The 18682-nt window shown below is 36.9% G+C and overlaps 1 protein-coding gene across 1 annotated transcript in view; it reads right to left on the reverse strand.

The window, feature by feature from the left end:
* Nup98-96 (nuclear pore complex protein Nup98-96) overlaps window positions 1-18682 on the reverse strand; it is a 474154-nt gene that overhangs the window by 384460 nt on the left and 71012 nt on the right. Inside the window, exons 7-8 of the mRNA XM_067143470.2 lie at window positions 14779-15067; window positions 11822-12008 (exon numbers count right to left, since the gene is read on the reverse strand). Of these exons, the coding sequence (XP_066999571.1) occupies window positions 11822-12008; window positions 14779-15067 (476 nt within the window). The remainder of the gene's footprint in view (window positions 1-11821; window positions 12009-14778; window positions 15068-18682) is intronic.

An 18682-nucleotide genomic window follows, 5' to 3' on the forward strand; every position in this document is an offset into this window, starting at 1 on the left:
GCAACAGCTGATTTATCAGGTTGGTTGAGTCTGATACATCTCATATGTTCTTTGATGCAAGTACATACCGTTCTCGAAGTCTGCCCAATATAAACCTTGCCACAAGTACAGGGAACTTTGTAAATACCAAGTTGTTGCAATTTAGGCAAACTGTCCTTAGCTGGTCACAGGAGTTGCCTAATCTTAATTGATGTTCCAAGAACCGTTCGTACATGGTACCTACGTAAGATTTTAGCAATACGATCCGTCGTGTTATGTATGTAAGGTAGGTAAGCAGTTCCTTTTACATCTTTTTCCTTAACAGACGTCCAATTATGTGTCAATTTCAGAACCGTTGAGATCAAAGCTCTGCTGTAACCGTTGCTCTCAAAGGTGGTTCTCAAGGTGTTAATTTCCTCTTGTAGAGCTGACACTTCACAAATCCTCCTGGCCCTGGTAGTCAGGGATGTAAGGATACCATGTTTCTGGGCAGAGTGATGGTGAGAATCTGTGTGGAGATATGTATTGGTGTGTGTGTAGGATTACGATAAATGCTGCGTCCTAAAGATCCATCCTCTTCCTTGGTGACGAGAACATCTAAAAATGGTATTTTGCGGTCAGATTCCATTTCCAGAGTGAAACAAATGGAAGGGTGCTGGCAATTAAGGTGATCCAGAAAGTGACCAAGTTTGTCTTCACCTTCTGTACATATGACTAATGTATCATCCATATATTGCCACCAGATCTTCGGTTTGCAAGGTGCCGACGACAAAGCTTTCTCTTCGAAGTTTTCCATGAAGAAATTAGCCACAACAGGAGAGGAAGGACTTCCCATGGCCACACCATCTGTCTGTTCATAATATTTCCCATCCTATCGAAAGCAGGAGGAGGTCATGCAGTGATAGAAAAGCCTTGCGATTTCTTCAGTAAAAATGTCATTAACGAGAGACATAATACCATCAACAGGTACTCTTGTAATGTAAACAGAGACACCACGTCGAGACTCGCCAAGATATCACCTGGCTGAAGTGACAGTCTTTAACTTCTCAATGAAGTGTGTAGAATCCTTAAAATAGGAAGGGGTGTTACCCAGGAGTGGATGAAATAGTCTACCTAAATATCTAGAAAGGGCATATGTCGGGGAACTAATCATACTAACAATAGGCCTAAGAGGAACGCCTTCCTTATGTATTTTGGGATGCCCGTACAGTCTCGGAGGAAGAGTCTCCCTATCAATAGTAGGCATCATCAGCCACATTTTTCACAATACATGGACCATATAATACATTAATTTCATGTTAACAACTTTGATAAGGACAATGTCCTAATTTTTACAATTGTATTGTATTGAATAGGTGGATGAATAATAAAACATTCAAGTGTTATTTAATACAAATACTTTCAATACGGACCCAAAAATGAATTTTATGACATGTAACAAACCACTTAGTTGAGCAGCTCGTGTCCATTCTCCCAAGTCTTCCCAGCCCAAACATTGCAACATTTTAGTAACACTACTCTAGTGTCTGAAATCGCCCAGAACAAATCGAGGTGCTTTTCTTTGTATTTTTTCCAGTTCCTGAATCAAGTAATCCTGGTAAGGGTCCCATACACTGGAACCACTCTAGTTGGGGTCTCAGAGACAAATATGCTCTCTTCTTTACATCCTTACTACAACCCCTAAATACTCTCATAACCATGTGCAGAGATCTGTACCCTTTATTTACAATCCCATTTATGTTATTACCCCAATGAAGATCTTTCCTTATATTAATACTTAGGTATTTACAATGATCCCAAACGGAACTTTCACCCCATCAACACAGTAATTAAAACTGAGAGGACTTTTCCTATTTGTGAAACTCACAACCTGACTTTTATCCCCGTTTATCATCATACAATTGCCTACTGTCCATCTCACAACATTATCGAGGTCATTTTGCAGTTGCTCACAATCTTGTAACTTATTTATTACTCTGTACAGAATAACATCATCTGCAAAAAGCGTTATCTCTGATTCAACTTCTTTACACATATCATTGATATATATAAGAAAACAAAGGTCCAATAATACTGCCTTGAGGAATTCCCCTCATAATTTTTACAGGGACAGATAAAGCTTCAGGTACCCTAATTCTCTGAATTCTATTATCTAGAAACAGAGCCACCCATTCAGTCACTCTTTTGTAAAGTCCAACTGCACTCATTTTTGCCAGTAATCTCCCATGATCTACCCTATCAAATGCCTTAGACAGGTCAATTGCGATACAGTCCAACTGACCTCTCCTGAATCCAGGATATCTGCTATATCTTGCTGGAATCCTACAAGTTGGGCTTCAGAGGAACAGCATTTCCTAAACCCAAACTGCCTTCTATCAAACCAGTTATTAATTTTGCAAACATGTCTAATGTAATCAGAAAGAATGCTTTCCCAATGCTTACATACAATGCATGTCAAACTGACTGGCCTGTAATTTTCAGCTTTATGTCTATCACCCTTTCCTTTATATACAGGGGCTACTATAGCAACTCTCCACTTATTTGGTAAAAGTTCCTTCATGCAAATAATAATCAAATAAGTACTTCAGATATGGTACTATATCCCAACCCACTGTCTTTAGTATATCTCACGAAACCTTATCAATTCCAGCTGCATTTCTATTTTTTAACTTTCGTATCTTATTGTAAACTAGCTGATGTACCCGTGCTTCGCTACAGGATTCTCAGAAAGACTGACTTTGTGGTTTTCCTAACCTGAAATCAACATAGGTCATTACAAAAACGTAAGTATGAATGTAGCGATTAAAAGCAATGCTATCATATAAAATACTCGATCAAATGGAAAGCCGCACATTTTCTCACTTTTAACAAACAGTACTACGGTGCCGATCTTAACAGTCCAAAGTTCCAGAGCTGGGATGACCAGGCCGCAGATTGCCATGAACACTCATCTGCCATTATTCCGCTAAATATGCACACTGTTCATTCCAATCAGTGCCTCAGAGTAGGGATTGAATAGCCCGAATGCTATGATGATCCAGTGTGTTACGTACCAGTAGTATCAGAAAATTTATAAACCAGGGGAATGGCATGCTAAAGAAGAAAGTTATCTAACTCCCCAGCTACTTCCCATCAATATTCAGACAGGCTGTTACACTCTGTACGACTGGGTGAGTTGACCGTGTGGTTAGCGGTGCACAGCTGTGAGCTTGCATCCGAGAGATAGTGGATTCGAACCCCATTGTCGGCAGCGCTGAAGATGGTATTCCGTGGTTTCCCCACTTTCACACCAGTCAAATGCTGGGCCTGTACCTTAATTAAGGCCTAAGGCACTCTTAGCCCTTTCCTATCCCATCGTCGCCATAAAACCTATCTATGTCGGTGTGACGTAAATCAAATAAAAAATACTCTGTACGCAGCAGTAATCCTATCTACCGGAGATGAGGGGCAACAGAAGACACAATGCACATCAGGACAAACAATGGTCAATGTAATGTTATTGTTGATCAGTGTTATGAGCTTTCTATATTGTAGGCCTTCACATTTAGTTTTCTTTCGACTCTGTGATTTGTATAATATTTTATACCGTAAACTGTAGTTTCTTATTCTTCGACTTTACATACCGATTTTCATTAAATACTGTTTACCCATTTTCTCGTTACTCGGCGCTGATATGGACTTAGTAACAAAAATCCAAATTCATGAATATCTTTGTGATCATAGCCAGTACGGTAACAATGTACAAGACATGAATAATAGGAAATTTAATACTATATAACCTTAATTATGTAGCATACATCGATTACACCTCTAATAAATATTTGAGAATTACATTTTAGGCCTTCCCCTAAACTACCATTTCACTCAGCGTGAATAAAATAATTTACAGCCTAGACTATAGCGACTTCTTTCCTGACTTTGATTACGGATTTTCATCAAGATAGGACTACTAATAACAATATTTGAGAATTAAATTTTAGGCCTTCCCCTAAACTACCATTTTTCTCAGCGTAAATACAATTATTGATAGCCTAGATTGTAGCAACTTATTCTTCAACTTTGCATACCCATTTTCTTTAAAATACGACCACTAACAACAAATAGTTGAGAATTTAATTTTAGGCCTTCCCCTAAACTACTATTTCACTCAGGGTGACTAAAATGATTCATAGCCTAGATTGTAGAGGCTCATCGCCCGACTTCACATACCGATTTTCATTAGACCACTAATAACAAATAGTTGTGAATTCAATTTTAGGCCTTCCCCTAAACTACCATTTCACTCAGCGTGAGTAAAATGATTTATAGCCTAGATTGTAGAGGCTCGCCCCCCCGATTTCACATACCGATTTTCATTAAATTCTCTTCAACCATTTTCTCGTGATGCGTGTACGTACATACATACATACATACAGACAGACAGACAAGAGATAAATTACGGAAAAGTAAGTGCATTTTCTTGTTACAATGGACATGACCGATACAGAAATACCGTTATTTTCAAATTCTGAGCAATGTACAGACAAAAACTCTTATTTTATATATATAGATGTCATTGCTCTCATAGGTAAATTTTAATACTTCTTTAGTATTAGTTACCTCCTCTATATGGACATTATCCTTGTAACCAACTATCTTTACATACTGCTGGCTGAATATTTCTGCCTTTTGAAGATCCTCGCATACACACTCCCTTTGTTCATCACGATTCCTGGAATGCCCTTCTTGGAACCTGTTTCTGCCTTAAAGTACCTATACATACTCTTCCATTTTTCACTAAAATTAGTATGGCCACCAATTATGCTTGTCATCATGTTATCCTTAGCTGACTTCTTTGCTAGATTCAATTTCCTGGTAAGTTCCTTCAATTTCTCCCTACTTCCATAGCCATTCTCCGATAAAAGTTTGGATCCATCCGCGGCTTGCAAAAAAACCCGAGTTTTGAGTTCTTTTGAGATTTCTATTGCTTTCAATTGACACATTTCACTAGAAATACCATATCCTAACTCACGTTTTTCTATCACAAATTTGTTGAGTCCTTCTTCGATTTACAGAAACACTGCACTGCGCCCGCGGAACGCTTTGAGATCGCCGTTACTCTTTAGAAGTTTTCCCTCTTCTTCCGCCAATCACGAATACACGATTCATGTACTTTATGCCAACGGCACAATTTCCATATATATATCAGTTTCGCTTACAACTTTAAGTTTCTTACGCACAGTAAATGACTGCAGACGCCGTTTTGAATCCATCACTTACTATCGAGACAGCACTTTCATGGGACAGATACGGAACTTGAATGTGAGCGAGGTAGACTTCCGTAACCAACGGTCTCAACTCTCGCGAAGTACGAAATCCCGCAAGATCAGCTATTATCGCACCCAGCATGCCAGCAACACTTGTGAAAAAAATGACGATTGAGCATCCACAGCAGCAGCTTTCATATTTACCGCATATTTACCCATATTCTTTGATTTACCGTATTTCATTACCTTACATTTCGCGTTTTCATGCCACTAACCGTATTGAGAACAAAATGATCTTGTTTTCCAGAACGCAACTAAAACACAATAAGGCCTGAATGCCCGTCTACACATGGTATATTGAGTACGGTAACCATATTCAAATCTATTTCAATACTCCACGTAAATGCAGTATTTATGAGAATGAATGGCTTGAATACGACCCGCACCCAAGATTTAGAACCAATATTTTGGGGGGGAAAAATGCGGGTGGTGTTCGGGATTATACGGCAATTCAAGAATCTTAATCTATAATCTTTATTTCCGTATTGACGAATTACACAATTAAAAATAGGAAAGAATTTCCACCAATCAATACTTGTTTATTGCTTATATTAAGCTACAGGACCGGTTTCGACCCCACATGCAAGGTCATCTTCAGCTGAACCATGAATACATATTTATATGATGAAGCTTTGATTAAATTGCATTGTCAAGGGAATGTCATATGATGATTTGCATTTAGTCACATACAAATGAGGCATGTCTTAACGTGAATTGGCATATGTCAGTATGTACAATATTGCAACTGTATGTCTAAAATATTATGTTGAGGTCCTAAAATTAGTGTATAAAACATATCTTCACTTAAACTAACTTATATATATATATATATGTACAGGATAAAATACAATATATAAAAAACATTTCGTGCACATGAACAATCGTATCTTGCTTGTTGGTCAATTCATCAACTCTCGTATTTAAGTCCCATTTTCAGTTGTACACTCAGCTGCTGTTCTTGGAGTTTAAAAGATATGGTTGTAAAATTGCATGAGTAAGAGATTTAGTCTTCTTGTGGGATAGAACACTTTCCAATTTTTAAAAAATTTGCCACATGTATGGATAAAATTCGGCTAAAATATGTTCAGCTCTGCTATGTATGTTGCCTTATGTTAGAATCAAATCTTGTCGTCCTGTGGCGTCCGTAAAATTGGGTTCAAAGTAATGGCTCCTTTCCCATTTGTAGTTGTGCAATGGTGTTATGTTTATTATTGTTGGTGTAGCCGAGTTGCGTTTGACGTGCGAGTTTGTTCACATTACGGCTTAACAATTCCAAATAACCGTACTTTTTCCGTGCATGTTTGCATGTTTTGGCATTTTTCAGAGAAAATTCATGCATAATGCATATTTGGAAGATTTTGGATTTAATAGCGCATATTTGGACGTTTAATATTGCATAATATGACTTTTATTCTGACTTTGACGCATATATATTGTTAACTTGCATCATAGTGCATTTTCTGAATGTTAGTTTGCAGAATATGGGACAATTTTTCACGTTGTAGGCTACAGTATGTCTATTACTGAGAGATGGAGAGAATGTATTCCTGGCATCCTATGTGACAACCATAGTTAGTAGCCTACATACGGTACAGGTCCTACAGTATAATGCAATTAACCAAACACTTTCTTTTCTGTTGCTTGAGTAAACAATGACGTAAGTCGGAAGGCCCCACGTCGAAATCTAATTCTTAGGAATAAGGTGTCCCAGTTTTACAGTTGTACATTGCTATAAATTGAACCGTAAATTGTGCATTAATCATTGACGGCTCATTTTCCGTCTGTTAGACGAACAAAAGAAACCTTGTATCGCACTTCTGTGACACCGCGTTACTGGGATAGCAGCTTACAAATTCTGGTTTTTCATTGAACCCTCTACCGTTGTTATCCTGGAACGTCCTACCCGGAACTCTCAATCGTCACACGTCTGTGTTATCGCAGCAAGCAATCGTTACCACTTACTGAGGACATTCAAATGTGTCTGCAATCATCGCATGGAGAAGCAGCTGCCGCAGATAGAGATAAGTTGAACAAACTAATTCGTTCAAATCCTGATTTTGAATTCGTCAAGCTTATAAAAGACGTATTGTGGTGAAAATGCAAAAGACGTACAATTTGACCTCACTTTGTCCAAATGTCTTCATTGAATTATGCATCTATCACTTCTCGTGACTTAAAAAGATAATTTTCTGTGCTTAAGTATGTGCTGAATGATAAATGGATGAGCTTAAATCAAGACAATTTGGAGAAATTAGGGTAGTTTTTGTTCATGTTTCAAAAGGAACTGAATTTTGATAGTGCATATTTTTCAGTTTATTGTGCATGTTTTGCCATACGATAGTGCATGAATGTATGCATATTTTGAGATTTGATAGTGCATGGAAATCCGGGCTCTAGTAATCACAGTTCAATAAGGACCATTCAAAAATTAAATTAATATCCCTTAATAGGTGAATCAGCATTAGCCACAGAGGGAAACATGCATTTTTTTCTTTGAGTAAACACGGACCTAAGCCAGTTGTGGCATTCTTGTGAGTGTGTAGTGAAGGGAGTTATTGTGTCACGATAAGATGACGAGTTACAAACACAGTATACGAAGTCAGGAAATTGAAGACGTGCTACTGAATGATGATTCTAGTGATGAACTCATCCCTGATTTCAGTGATAGCGAAAGCAATTCCGATGATATAACCAGACTCTGTGCAAAGTGAAATTCAGCACATTCAAATAACCGATACGCATCCGTCTTATTGCCCACCTGCAACCAAGTTCAATGGGCGGGTAGGATTAAATGTTGACATCGAAAATAAAGAAATAATGCCTTTCGTCAATTTATTTGTAAATAACAATTTCCTTGAATATGTATACCATCAGACACACCTTTACGTGGAACAAGTTATTAGTGCAGCACCGCACCCATTCACTAAACATTTGATTTTTCAGACGTGGAAACCAGTCGATGTAAATGAGATGAAAAAGTTTTTAGGTCTAATGTTTGTAACCGAAATAATTAAAAAAAAAACAGATCTGAAAATGTACTAGACCAAGGACACTATTTTCAGCTCACCGATTTTTCGAAAACCCGGTCCGAAAACATATTGTCATTCTTGCACTTTAGCGACAGCAGTCATTATGAGGGGGAGTCCTGACAGGTTTTACAGTATTAGGCTGATTCTCGAAAGGCTCAGCGATCAGTCTTCAGTTGTGTACACTCCGGACCAGAAAACATCCCTTGATGAAAGAATGTTAGCTTGCAGGGGCCGCTTGCGTTTCCGAGTTTACAATCCAGGAAAAATTGTAAAGTATGGGATTTTGGCAAGGATGGTTGGTGTGTGAATCCCCAGCAGGGTACGTATGTTAAGTAGAAAATCTATGATGTAAGTGGCATGAACATCCACGACAGTATATCTGACTTATGAAATCCCTACCTTGGCCAGGGGTAAACAGTGTACATGGACAATTTTTACAATAGTGTAGGCTTAGCCAAGGAACTGCGCAAACGAGAAACGGTTGTATGTGGGAAAATAAGACAGAATAGGGGACTTTCTAAGGAATTCAGTGAAAGGCAGAAGAAGTTGAAAACAGGAGAAATGACTCAACAGGGACAATGAAGTACTGCTATGCTCATGGAAGAATAAAAAAGTAATTACCTGGTTTCAACTGTACAAACCGCAAAAATGACTGAAGTACCAAACAGATTTGGGAAAATAAAAATGAAAAACGTAAGCATTATTGATTATAATCAGTTCATGCACAGGAGTAGATACAGCCGACCAGTACTTGGCAATGTATCCAATTCATGCAAAGAACAGTGAAGTGGCCGAAAGAAATGTCTTTCTACATTTTGAATTGTACATTTTATAATGCATTCAGGCTTTCCCAAATATCCAGTAAATCAAAAATAACTTTTCTGACATTCAAGCAGACAATATGTAGAAACTTCTTACAAGATAGTGAACATAAAGAACCATCAGAAGCCGCGAATATTTCTGTGTTGGTCAGATCTCAGTCTTCAGTAGGCTCATCAGCATCTATGTGTAGTCTACCAGTGCAGTCTCCTAAGAGAACTCCGGCTAATGATCCATCATTTCGACTTGATAGGAAAATAAAAGACCATGTGTTTCATAAATTCCCAGGCATGAAATTGAACAATTTCCCAACTAGATGGTGCAGAGTGTGCACGAACCAGGTGGTTCTGGGGTAAGTGTGGTGTGCCTCTCCAACCAGGAAAATGTCAAACCAGTTACCATAGCCTCAAGCACCAGTACTAATCATCCTCAGAGTATGTTGAAATTTTCAATACTGTACCTGCAATTGCTTTCGTTCAGTAAAATTTAATCTAAAATAGTGCACTATAGAGATGAGGGGATTTATAAAGGTTAGGCTGCAGGTTTAAATCAGCCGCTGAGGAGCTGGTAGTCTTGTTAAGGTACAAACCCAGCATTTTTCTGGCATGATTATAGGAAACCAAAAAAAACATTTTCAGAGCTGCCGAAAGTGGGGCTCAAACCCGAATGCAACCTTACAGATATATGCCTGAACTGTATAGCCATCTCGCTCAGTAGGACCAGTTTTTATGTGGACTCTTAACCACAAAAACATGACTTGTTTAATTTTTTTTAAAATCCCATACGCATTTCAAACCATGACTGCGTTAGTGAGAAGCCTTTGATATGATTTTCCTATCAAACTTCCCCGGGTATAAAGTAACATAGTATAAGGGATCTGTAAGAGACTATCCGTCTTACTAATAAACGGTGTATAACTTTTATACAAGATTTATACACCGTTTATGTGAAATTCGTTACTAATAAACCGTGTATAAGCCTCCTGTGTATACAGCTGTTATAGTTATTCATTGGATTGCTTATACAGACCAGGACCGTTGTATAAGCGATGTATAGCAGCGAGTAGCGGAAAAAGAAACGAGTGAGCAGTTTATTTTCGTGGTATTTATTGTCTACAGTAATACAATTGTGGTGAAATAATCGACTTATCCATTTAACATTGAAAGAATGGACGATAACGTTGATGATCTTCACGATATTTTAAACATAGAAGACATAGCCTACACCATTCAGAGGTTATGGACGCTAGACATCTTCGTAAAGTAAAACACTTTAAAGAGACGGAATGGCAATGAATAACTATAAAATAAATTTTAATTGGGCGTATTTTTGTGTAATAATGTGTTACTGCTTAATAGACTTTTGATATTGCGAGTTTCTTATACATTATCTGCCCCTACAAAGATCTTTCTCAAATTCGAGTACCTATAAAATGGGACATATTCCTCGAGATAAAATATGGCATAACTTGAAAACCATACGTAATATGATTTCCATACTTTGTATCTGAATACCCAGAAATATGATGTATAAATGCCTAATAGAAACTTTTTTGATCAAACCATTCCTTTAAGCTACAAACAGTTTTTCCTTTCTCCTGAAAAGTAAGGATTTTGGAATGTGTACCCTTTTCAACACGCCGATTCAATTACCTACAATTGCTTACGTTTTCCGTACTGCCCCATTTAGGAGCTTTTGATCTTTTCTTAGCTTTTCCATTTCTTTTTCTGGCGTGCATTAGCCTACACAAGCAAGCTGAAGAAATGTTGATATCAATATATAAGTCAATTTCCAGCTGTCTCATGGAATGACAATGAATAACTAAGTTATAAAAGAAATGATGGTTGGGCGCATGTTTGTGTAATAATGTATTACTGCTTAATAGACTTTTGAAATTGCGAGTTTATTATACATTATCTGCTCCTACAAAGATCTTTCTCAAATTTGAGTATCTATAAAATGGGACATATTCCTCGAGATAAAATATGGCATAACTTGAAAACCATACGTAATATGATTTCCATACTTTGTATCTGAATACCCAGAAATATGATGTATAAATGCCTAATAGAAACTTTTTTGATCAAACCATTCCTTTAAGCTACAAACAGTTTTTCCTTTCTCCTGAAAAGTATGGATTTTGGAATGTGTACCATTTTCAACTCGCCGATTCAATTACAATTGCTTGCGTTTTCCGTACTATCCCAGTTAGGAGCTATTGATCTTTTCTTAAGCCTTTCCAATTTTTTTTTATTTTTTTTTATTTTTTGGCTTTCGTTACATAAGCAAGCTGAAGAAATGTTGATATCAGTATATGCCAATTTCCAGCTGTCTCACTTAGTGTTGCCACTGCCTTTTCGATATGCCGTGTTACTGTGCGACTTTCCGGAAAGTTTTGCTCGTAGATAACCAGGAGAAGCGATCATCAAGGCGGTGAACGTGCGAAATACGTCAGTGAACTGCAGGAAGAGATTCCTATGCCTTGGAACGAGTGTATACGTGCTGTATAGTAATACAATGCGTATACCTCGTTTATTAGTAAGAAAAATGTAAAACGCTTATACAGGGTTTATTCACTGTTTAACTAAACAAGAGTTAAACAACTGTATAAGGACTTTTTATTAGTAAGACCGTATCTAATTAACTCAATATGGCAAGTTTATCATTTGACTGTAAAATACCACTTACCCGCCCATTAATGTATTTCCGCCAAGACTAAGGGATGTACCCAATCCAGAGCCCAATCCTCCGAAGGTCGTAGAATTGCCAAACGATGACGTTCCAGCTCCAAACATGCCAGTGCTAGTTCCAAATAAGCCACCCGGCTTATTATTTGTACCAAACAGTGTCTGACCTCCCAAATTAAGTCCAGTACCTGTAGTAATAATAATAATAATAATAATAATAATAATACTTCATTAACACCATTTTTTACATTACAAAACATTAGGCACAAAGAAAGGATATAATTAATAGAACATAAGGAAAAGCTTACAATAAGAGTAACATTTTTGGTCAAGTAAGCAAGGGAAAGAAGAAATCACTTATGAAGATTGTATAAGTGATTTCTCAAATTAGACGATAAGCAATTAATTACATCAATATCCAATTTGTTTAGGATTTTGCCAATCATTTCAATTGAGCCATGGGAATCTTACTTAGTTCTATGCTAATTAGTGGCAGAGAATCATAAAATCTGGTGCACTTGTCTGGAACATGAAACTTTATTTCTTCTAGGAGTTATGAACACTTGGTGATGTAAATTGCAAGTAATGTAAAGTATTGAATAGGCGGAATAATACAAAATTTGTGAAATCAAATTAGATGTAATCTCACTTCAATACGGAACCAAAAATAAAATTTATAACCCTTGGTTATGAGCAAGTCACCAAGGAGTAGAGTATTTTAAAAATGAAAAGTATTATCAAGAAAATCATGATGTTATGACAGTCTATGGAGATTTAATTATTGTTCTATGGCTATAAAATCAGTACTATCATCAGGGAGCCCTGCTCTAAATGAATAAAAAAAAAAACAAAGAAATTTATGTTGTAATGAATCTTACCTATAAATACCTCTGATAGAAAAAAAGGTCCTACACAGGAGTACAGAATTCAGGTATAGAACGTAGCAAGGACATTTGCAAATATTTAAAAAACAGACTTTAAAATATAAGCATATAAACTCGTAGATAGCAAATTTCTTGATCATGGGTACAAGACATAGTTCTACATGGAATTCAATACATATTTCTTAAATATAAATTGAGGAGAACGAACATGTCAAGTCAATAAATCTCTGTTGTTCCATCTGTCATTATGTTCATTCATGTGAATGTTCTGCCCAGATACCCAGCTTATTACACTAAAACCTTGTTAATTCGAAGTCGTTGGGACTCAAAAATCGGACTTCGAATTACGTGATTTCGAATTAACCGCCAATTCGCAATTCAGAAGTACCAACCCTCGCTGCGTTACAAAATATTATAAGGCCCGTTACTGCATGCATTTAACCTTGATTCACAGTTTATACCTTTCAAATGCCATGAAAAAAAGACTATTTCCAAAATGTATGCAAGAAGGTGCATTTACAGTATTCAAATAATGCACTTGGATATCTCGCTTGCAAACATAACCTCATGCAACGAAAGAAAAAAAAAGAAAGAAAAAAAGCACGATTCAAAGACGAGAAATCTATGCTGGCTCCCATGTGCAAGTACTTTATTCATTGAATTACTATACTGTAAGCATTTTAGATGCCCTGTATTTACAGAGAAAGTGCCCGATGTCCTTAAAATCGAACTTTCCGATGACTATCCTTGTACGATTTCCCGCCATGGCACTTCTCTTGTACTTCAGAAATGTAAACACTTGCCGCGTCACAAAGTATTTTAAGACTCATTAATACATGCAATCACCTCGATTCACAGTTTAAACCTTTCAAATGCCATGGGAAAAAACTATTTCCAACATGTATCCAACAAGGTGCATTTACAATGTTCAAATAATGCACTTGGGTAAATAACTTACAAACATAACCTCACGCAACGAAAGAAAAATATCACACAATTCAATTTGCTGGTTCCCCTGTGCAAATGCATTATTTTTTGGATTTTTGTACTGTTTGCATTTTTAGATGCTTTGTACTGGCATGGAAAGTTCCCAACACCCATAACATTGTGGCTTATCGATCTTTCCTATGACGAGGGGATAAAGTTTCTCGCTTCCATGTGCATTGCAACGCACTACAATGACCCCCATCCCTCACACTTGTATGATTCCCCGGCTGGCACTTCCTCCTTTAAAACCATATGATCGTTTGGGCTCGCATTAAAATAAAGTAATGCAGTTTCATCGGCAATGACAATATTGTTCGGTGCCTACGAATTTATTATGAGCCACGTTTTTTCTTAAATTATTATTATTATTTTCGTCAACTGTCGGCATCGCCAGTGTTCGCGGATTCTATTTTCCCGCACACTGCCCATTGCGTGATATTACGGCGTTCCTTAAAAGTTTGAATACAAAAAATTCAGATTTCATTCAACTTAGTAATCATGAAGCGCACTGTAGATCCACCGAAGTGAGTGTAAATGCGGAAAGCTACGGTATCACTCCACGTTCCGGAACACGCGTTCTATTATGACGCGGATAAATTTCGAGTTGAAATTACTCTGTAACATACTATTGTTTTAAAATGTAAAGGCAGTTTTGAATTAAAAGTCTAAATTTCGGTAATGCCGACATTGTACTTCGAATTACGAATTATCCGTATTTCGAATTAAACAATTTAAATAACATGCAAAACTGTATCTCATGTTTCCGGGAACGTAACCTTCTTTGAATTAGGCAGGATTTTGAATGAACCGATTTCGAATTATCGAGGTTCTACTGTAGCTTGTGAAATTCGGAGTAAAAATGTACATAACAATGTGCCAAGAAAAGTGATTCTTTAAATCATTTCTAAGATAAATGAGCATTTCAAATGCCTCTATATGACATTTCAATGTAAAAGATGTCACTGCAAAAAGGGAGAGGGATGAAATCAGATGAAAAAACTGAAGCATATACCATCCAGTTGTTCACACCAGTGTGACTAATAACAAGAAACATCAAATTAAGACAGCAAATGAATGTACAACTCACCTAACCCTGTAGAAGTTGGGGCACTCTGTCCAAAACTGAAACCTGAAGTAGTGGTTTTACCAAAAGACTGATTGAACAGGGTGTTTTGGTTGGATCCAAACATATTCCCAGAACCAAAACCTCCAGTAGTTGTAGGATTTGAACCAAACGTGCCAAAACCTGGAGTTGTAGTAGGTTTACCAAATAAGCTGCTCGTTTGATTCGTAGCTGTATTTTGTCCAAATGAAAATCCTGTAGTAGTTGTAGCCATATTGAAGGGACTTTTGTTCTGACTGAACAAATTGATGGACTGAAAGAAAAAAAATTACAATTAAAACCACTGATCACATAGAGATAGTAAGTGCTGAAGATTTATTAATCCCAAAGAAAGAGAGATGGAAGGAGGTCAGGGACGAAGGGCAAGAAAAGGAATACACAATAGGACACAACCACACTGACCTATCATTGTATTTATCCTATTATGTGTTCCTTTTCTTGATTCACACACACACACACACACACACACACGCACGCGCACACACATATATTTGACTTAATACGACACTTGTTTGTTCCTCAAAACAAAATAAGAATTACAATATAATTGCCCTATTATTGAACACAAGCTTGGGTTCACAACCCTTAAGTGAGAAAGAAAACTTTTTAGGCTTCAGGGTTATACTATACATAAAAACAGGAAGTGTGTCCTAATATACTTGCATTTCATTCGGAACAAACAGAAGCTATGAATCACAGACTGCATCCATTACTTCCAGCTCGAATTTTGAATTCTCTACCTGGTATTCTAATATCAATTTCCCAAATAGTCAACCACTACTACTGAATGCCTTGTAATAACCCACCTTTGGTCCAGCAGGCCATTCAGACTGAAAACAGGTATTTTTGGTAAGAGCTTGATATTTTCTAGATTTCAAAGTATGTCAGTGAATGAATACTCAGAGACTCCCCTATTTGGATTTTATATCATGCTTCAACAAGAGCCATGTTTTTTCCCTGTGACTACTGTTACTGAATGTCTCATGTTTCATACACCTTTCAAACTTGTTTTTCGTAAAAATTCTACTAATATTTCATGCACAATAGCACATGAAACAGTCAATCTGCAAAAGCTTGCTGTGACCTTTTCCCACATACCTACTGGTTAAGCCTGATCTTAAAACCCTAAAGAATAATGCTATCAAAATGCTCTTCAGACATCTTCATATTATTTTTTTTATTTTTTTTAAGGAAAACCACATACGAAATGACAACAGTTACAACAATATGTAAACACCATTTTCAGAACTGCCAACAAAAAGCTTCTACATCTAATAGTTACTTCAAATCCAGTGAATTATAAGTTCACCCTTGTACAGTCACTCAAAAGAGAACGAGTGCAGGTATTGTATACAAATTCCTGCAGGTACACTTTTCTCAAAGGCATGTGAACCTACAGACATAACATTTGTTGTATATATCACAAGGTTTGTACCTACATGGGAGGTGATTATATTTTGATAATTAAAATGAAGTTTTATAAAATATTAATCCGAGGAACTTACAATACCATGCACTCATTCTTTTCTTTGTGGGGGAGGAGGGAACTAATCATGAGGAATAAAGAATTTGCATTCATTTTCACATCAGGTTCTACTTCCATATTTTATGAGAAACTGGTAATTTCAGATATGTGATTCTCATTATGCGTACAGTGGAATTTATAGGAATACATTAATAGTATACACAGTACAAAATTCTCTCCAGTCATTTCTAAAATTCACATTACTTTCTAAAATCTGAACTTCTTGGATAATTTACTAATTCAAATTTTCCCAAAAAATGTCCACGAGACCAGAAGGGTTACTTGGCAGTATTTGTTTGGCAAAAACAGAGAGAAGGAAAGGAAAAGTATATGACTCGTGGAATCACAGTCAGTAGTGAACAAAGAACAGTACACAGGCAAAGGAAAGACAGATGGTAGAAACAGAATGAATACAAGTGGCATGGACAAATTAGCAGAGGGCCTCTTCTTTTTTTGCGTCGCACCGACACGGATAGGTCTTATGGCGACGATGGGACAGGATAGGGCTAGGAGTAGGAAGGAAGCGGCCGTGGCCTTAATTAAGGTGCAGCCCCAGCATTTGCCTGGTGTGAAAATGGGAAACCACGGAAAACCATTTTCAGGGCTGCCGACAGTGGGGTTCGAATCTACTATCTCCCGAATACTGGATACTGGCCGCACTTATGCGACTGCAGCTATCGAGCTCGGTGAGGGCCTCGATAGTGAGGTAGCTTTCTGCAGCAGAGGCATTGTTTAGAGCCTACCAATAAGAGAATAAAACACTGAAGAAGATAGAACATGATAATCCTCAATGGCCAGTGAGTAGGCAGAAGCCATTTAAAGAGAGAATTAAATGGGCAGAATAGTGCTGCCTGAAGTGGAGATCTGCTCTGAGCAGCCAACAGTAGAAAAGAAGTCAAAACTATCATCATCAACAGAGATGAGAATAAAAAGCCTTAATGCAGGTACCTGGTAAGAAACGCAAACTACTGTAACAGCCCATTTTTCAATTCTTTAAAACACGCCAAAATTATGAACTGGAAACGATCTACCCATAGAAAGTACTGCTAGTCACACCTGCAATTCTACTTTTCTTAATTCCACTGTCTATGAATTATGTCAAACTTATTACTGATAGGTAATTAATTTGTGATAGGTGTGTCATCAAGAAAGAACAGCAAAATTGCATTTTTGTCATCAAGAAAGGACAGCTGGATTTCATTTTTGTTTGTAATATTTTGTATTGTGAGAAATGAAGAAATAAGAACTTTGGACTCTGCTGGCATATTTTTAAAATTGTAATAATTTCTTTTAGGGAAACATCAAGATATATTGAACAGTATGAACATTGCAAGATGCAAAAAGTATTTTGAAGAATTGTTGTATTCAAATTTTATGTAACTTGACCAAATGTTGATTTGATGTTTGTAATGTGATTTGTGTATCAAGATGTAATTTGGTAACATTTGAAAATGTAAACGTGCTTTAGTTGTGAAACATCCTGTATCGCACATGCGGTTACCGATGTTGAAACAGGTGATGTAATTCCTCTCGCATCAGTAGGCCAGGAAATGACCATATATGATCATACAATTGGATTGGCCAAAAGTACGGGCATTCCAATCAGCGAAAAGGAACGGAAATCTAGTGGAATTTGATATTATTGGTCGGTTGTGATCGGGCTATTTCCAGCCTTTTGTCGGCTTCAGGAAAAGATGCATGTGCTCGGCGTCATTTCCATCTGACCGTCCTAGAGTGCGCTATTTTCATCTTATTCCCAATGTTTCTGATTTTCTTTGGTTTAATTTAATTCCTTTTGTATTTCAGTATTTCCTTGCTTAATGTAATTTTTAAAGTTTTAAATTTACTGTGTCTGAGTTTACCCTAGATTCCCCTTTTTGTAGTTTCAAGTCTCACCTGTTTTTTTTTAATCAATTCATTCATTTGTGTTTTTAGGTTCGTAATTGTATCCGTTTGTCAAATGTGTTAAGTATCAGCTGCTCTGTCATTGAACTTTGTTTCTTGTAATTTTTCATTTGTTATTTTTAATATAGTTGTGCTAGAGGGTGATTCTTGTGAACCTTTTCTCCCCCATAACGCCATACCTTCCCATGGACCTCATAGGGCTCCTGTTCCTTCCACAATCCTTTCTTAGTTGTCATTATTAGGCCTGTGAGTGTTCCCTTGCATTTGGTTCTATTTTACGTTTTGATTAGTTAACCGTCACATTTCCAAGTTTTGACGTGTAACCACAGCTTCTGTGTCATTTTAAGATGACATTTTTCGTATTAAGTGTCAGTTTAATTATCATTATTATTATTATTTTCATATTATTATTACTATTATTATTATTATTATTATTAT

The sequence above is a fragment of the Anabrus simplex genome, chromosome 3 (assembly GCF_040414725.1).
Source record: "Anabrus simplex isolate iqAnaSimp1 chromosome 3, ASM4041472v1, whole genome shotgun sequence".
NCBI classification, from domain to species: Eukaryota; Metazoa; Arthropoda; class Insecta; order Orthoptera; family Tettigoniidae; genus Anabrus; species Anabrus simplex.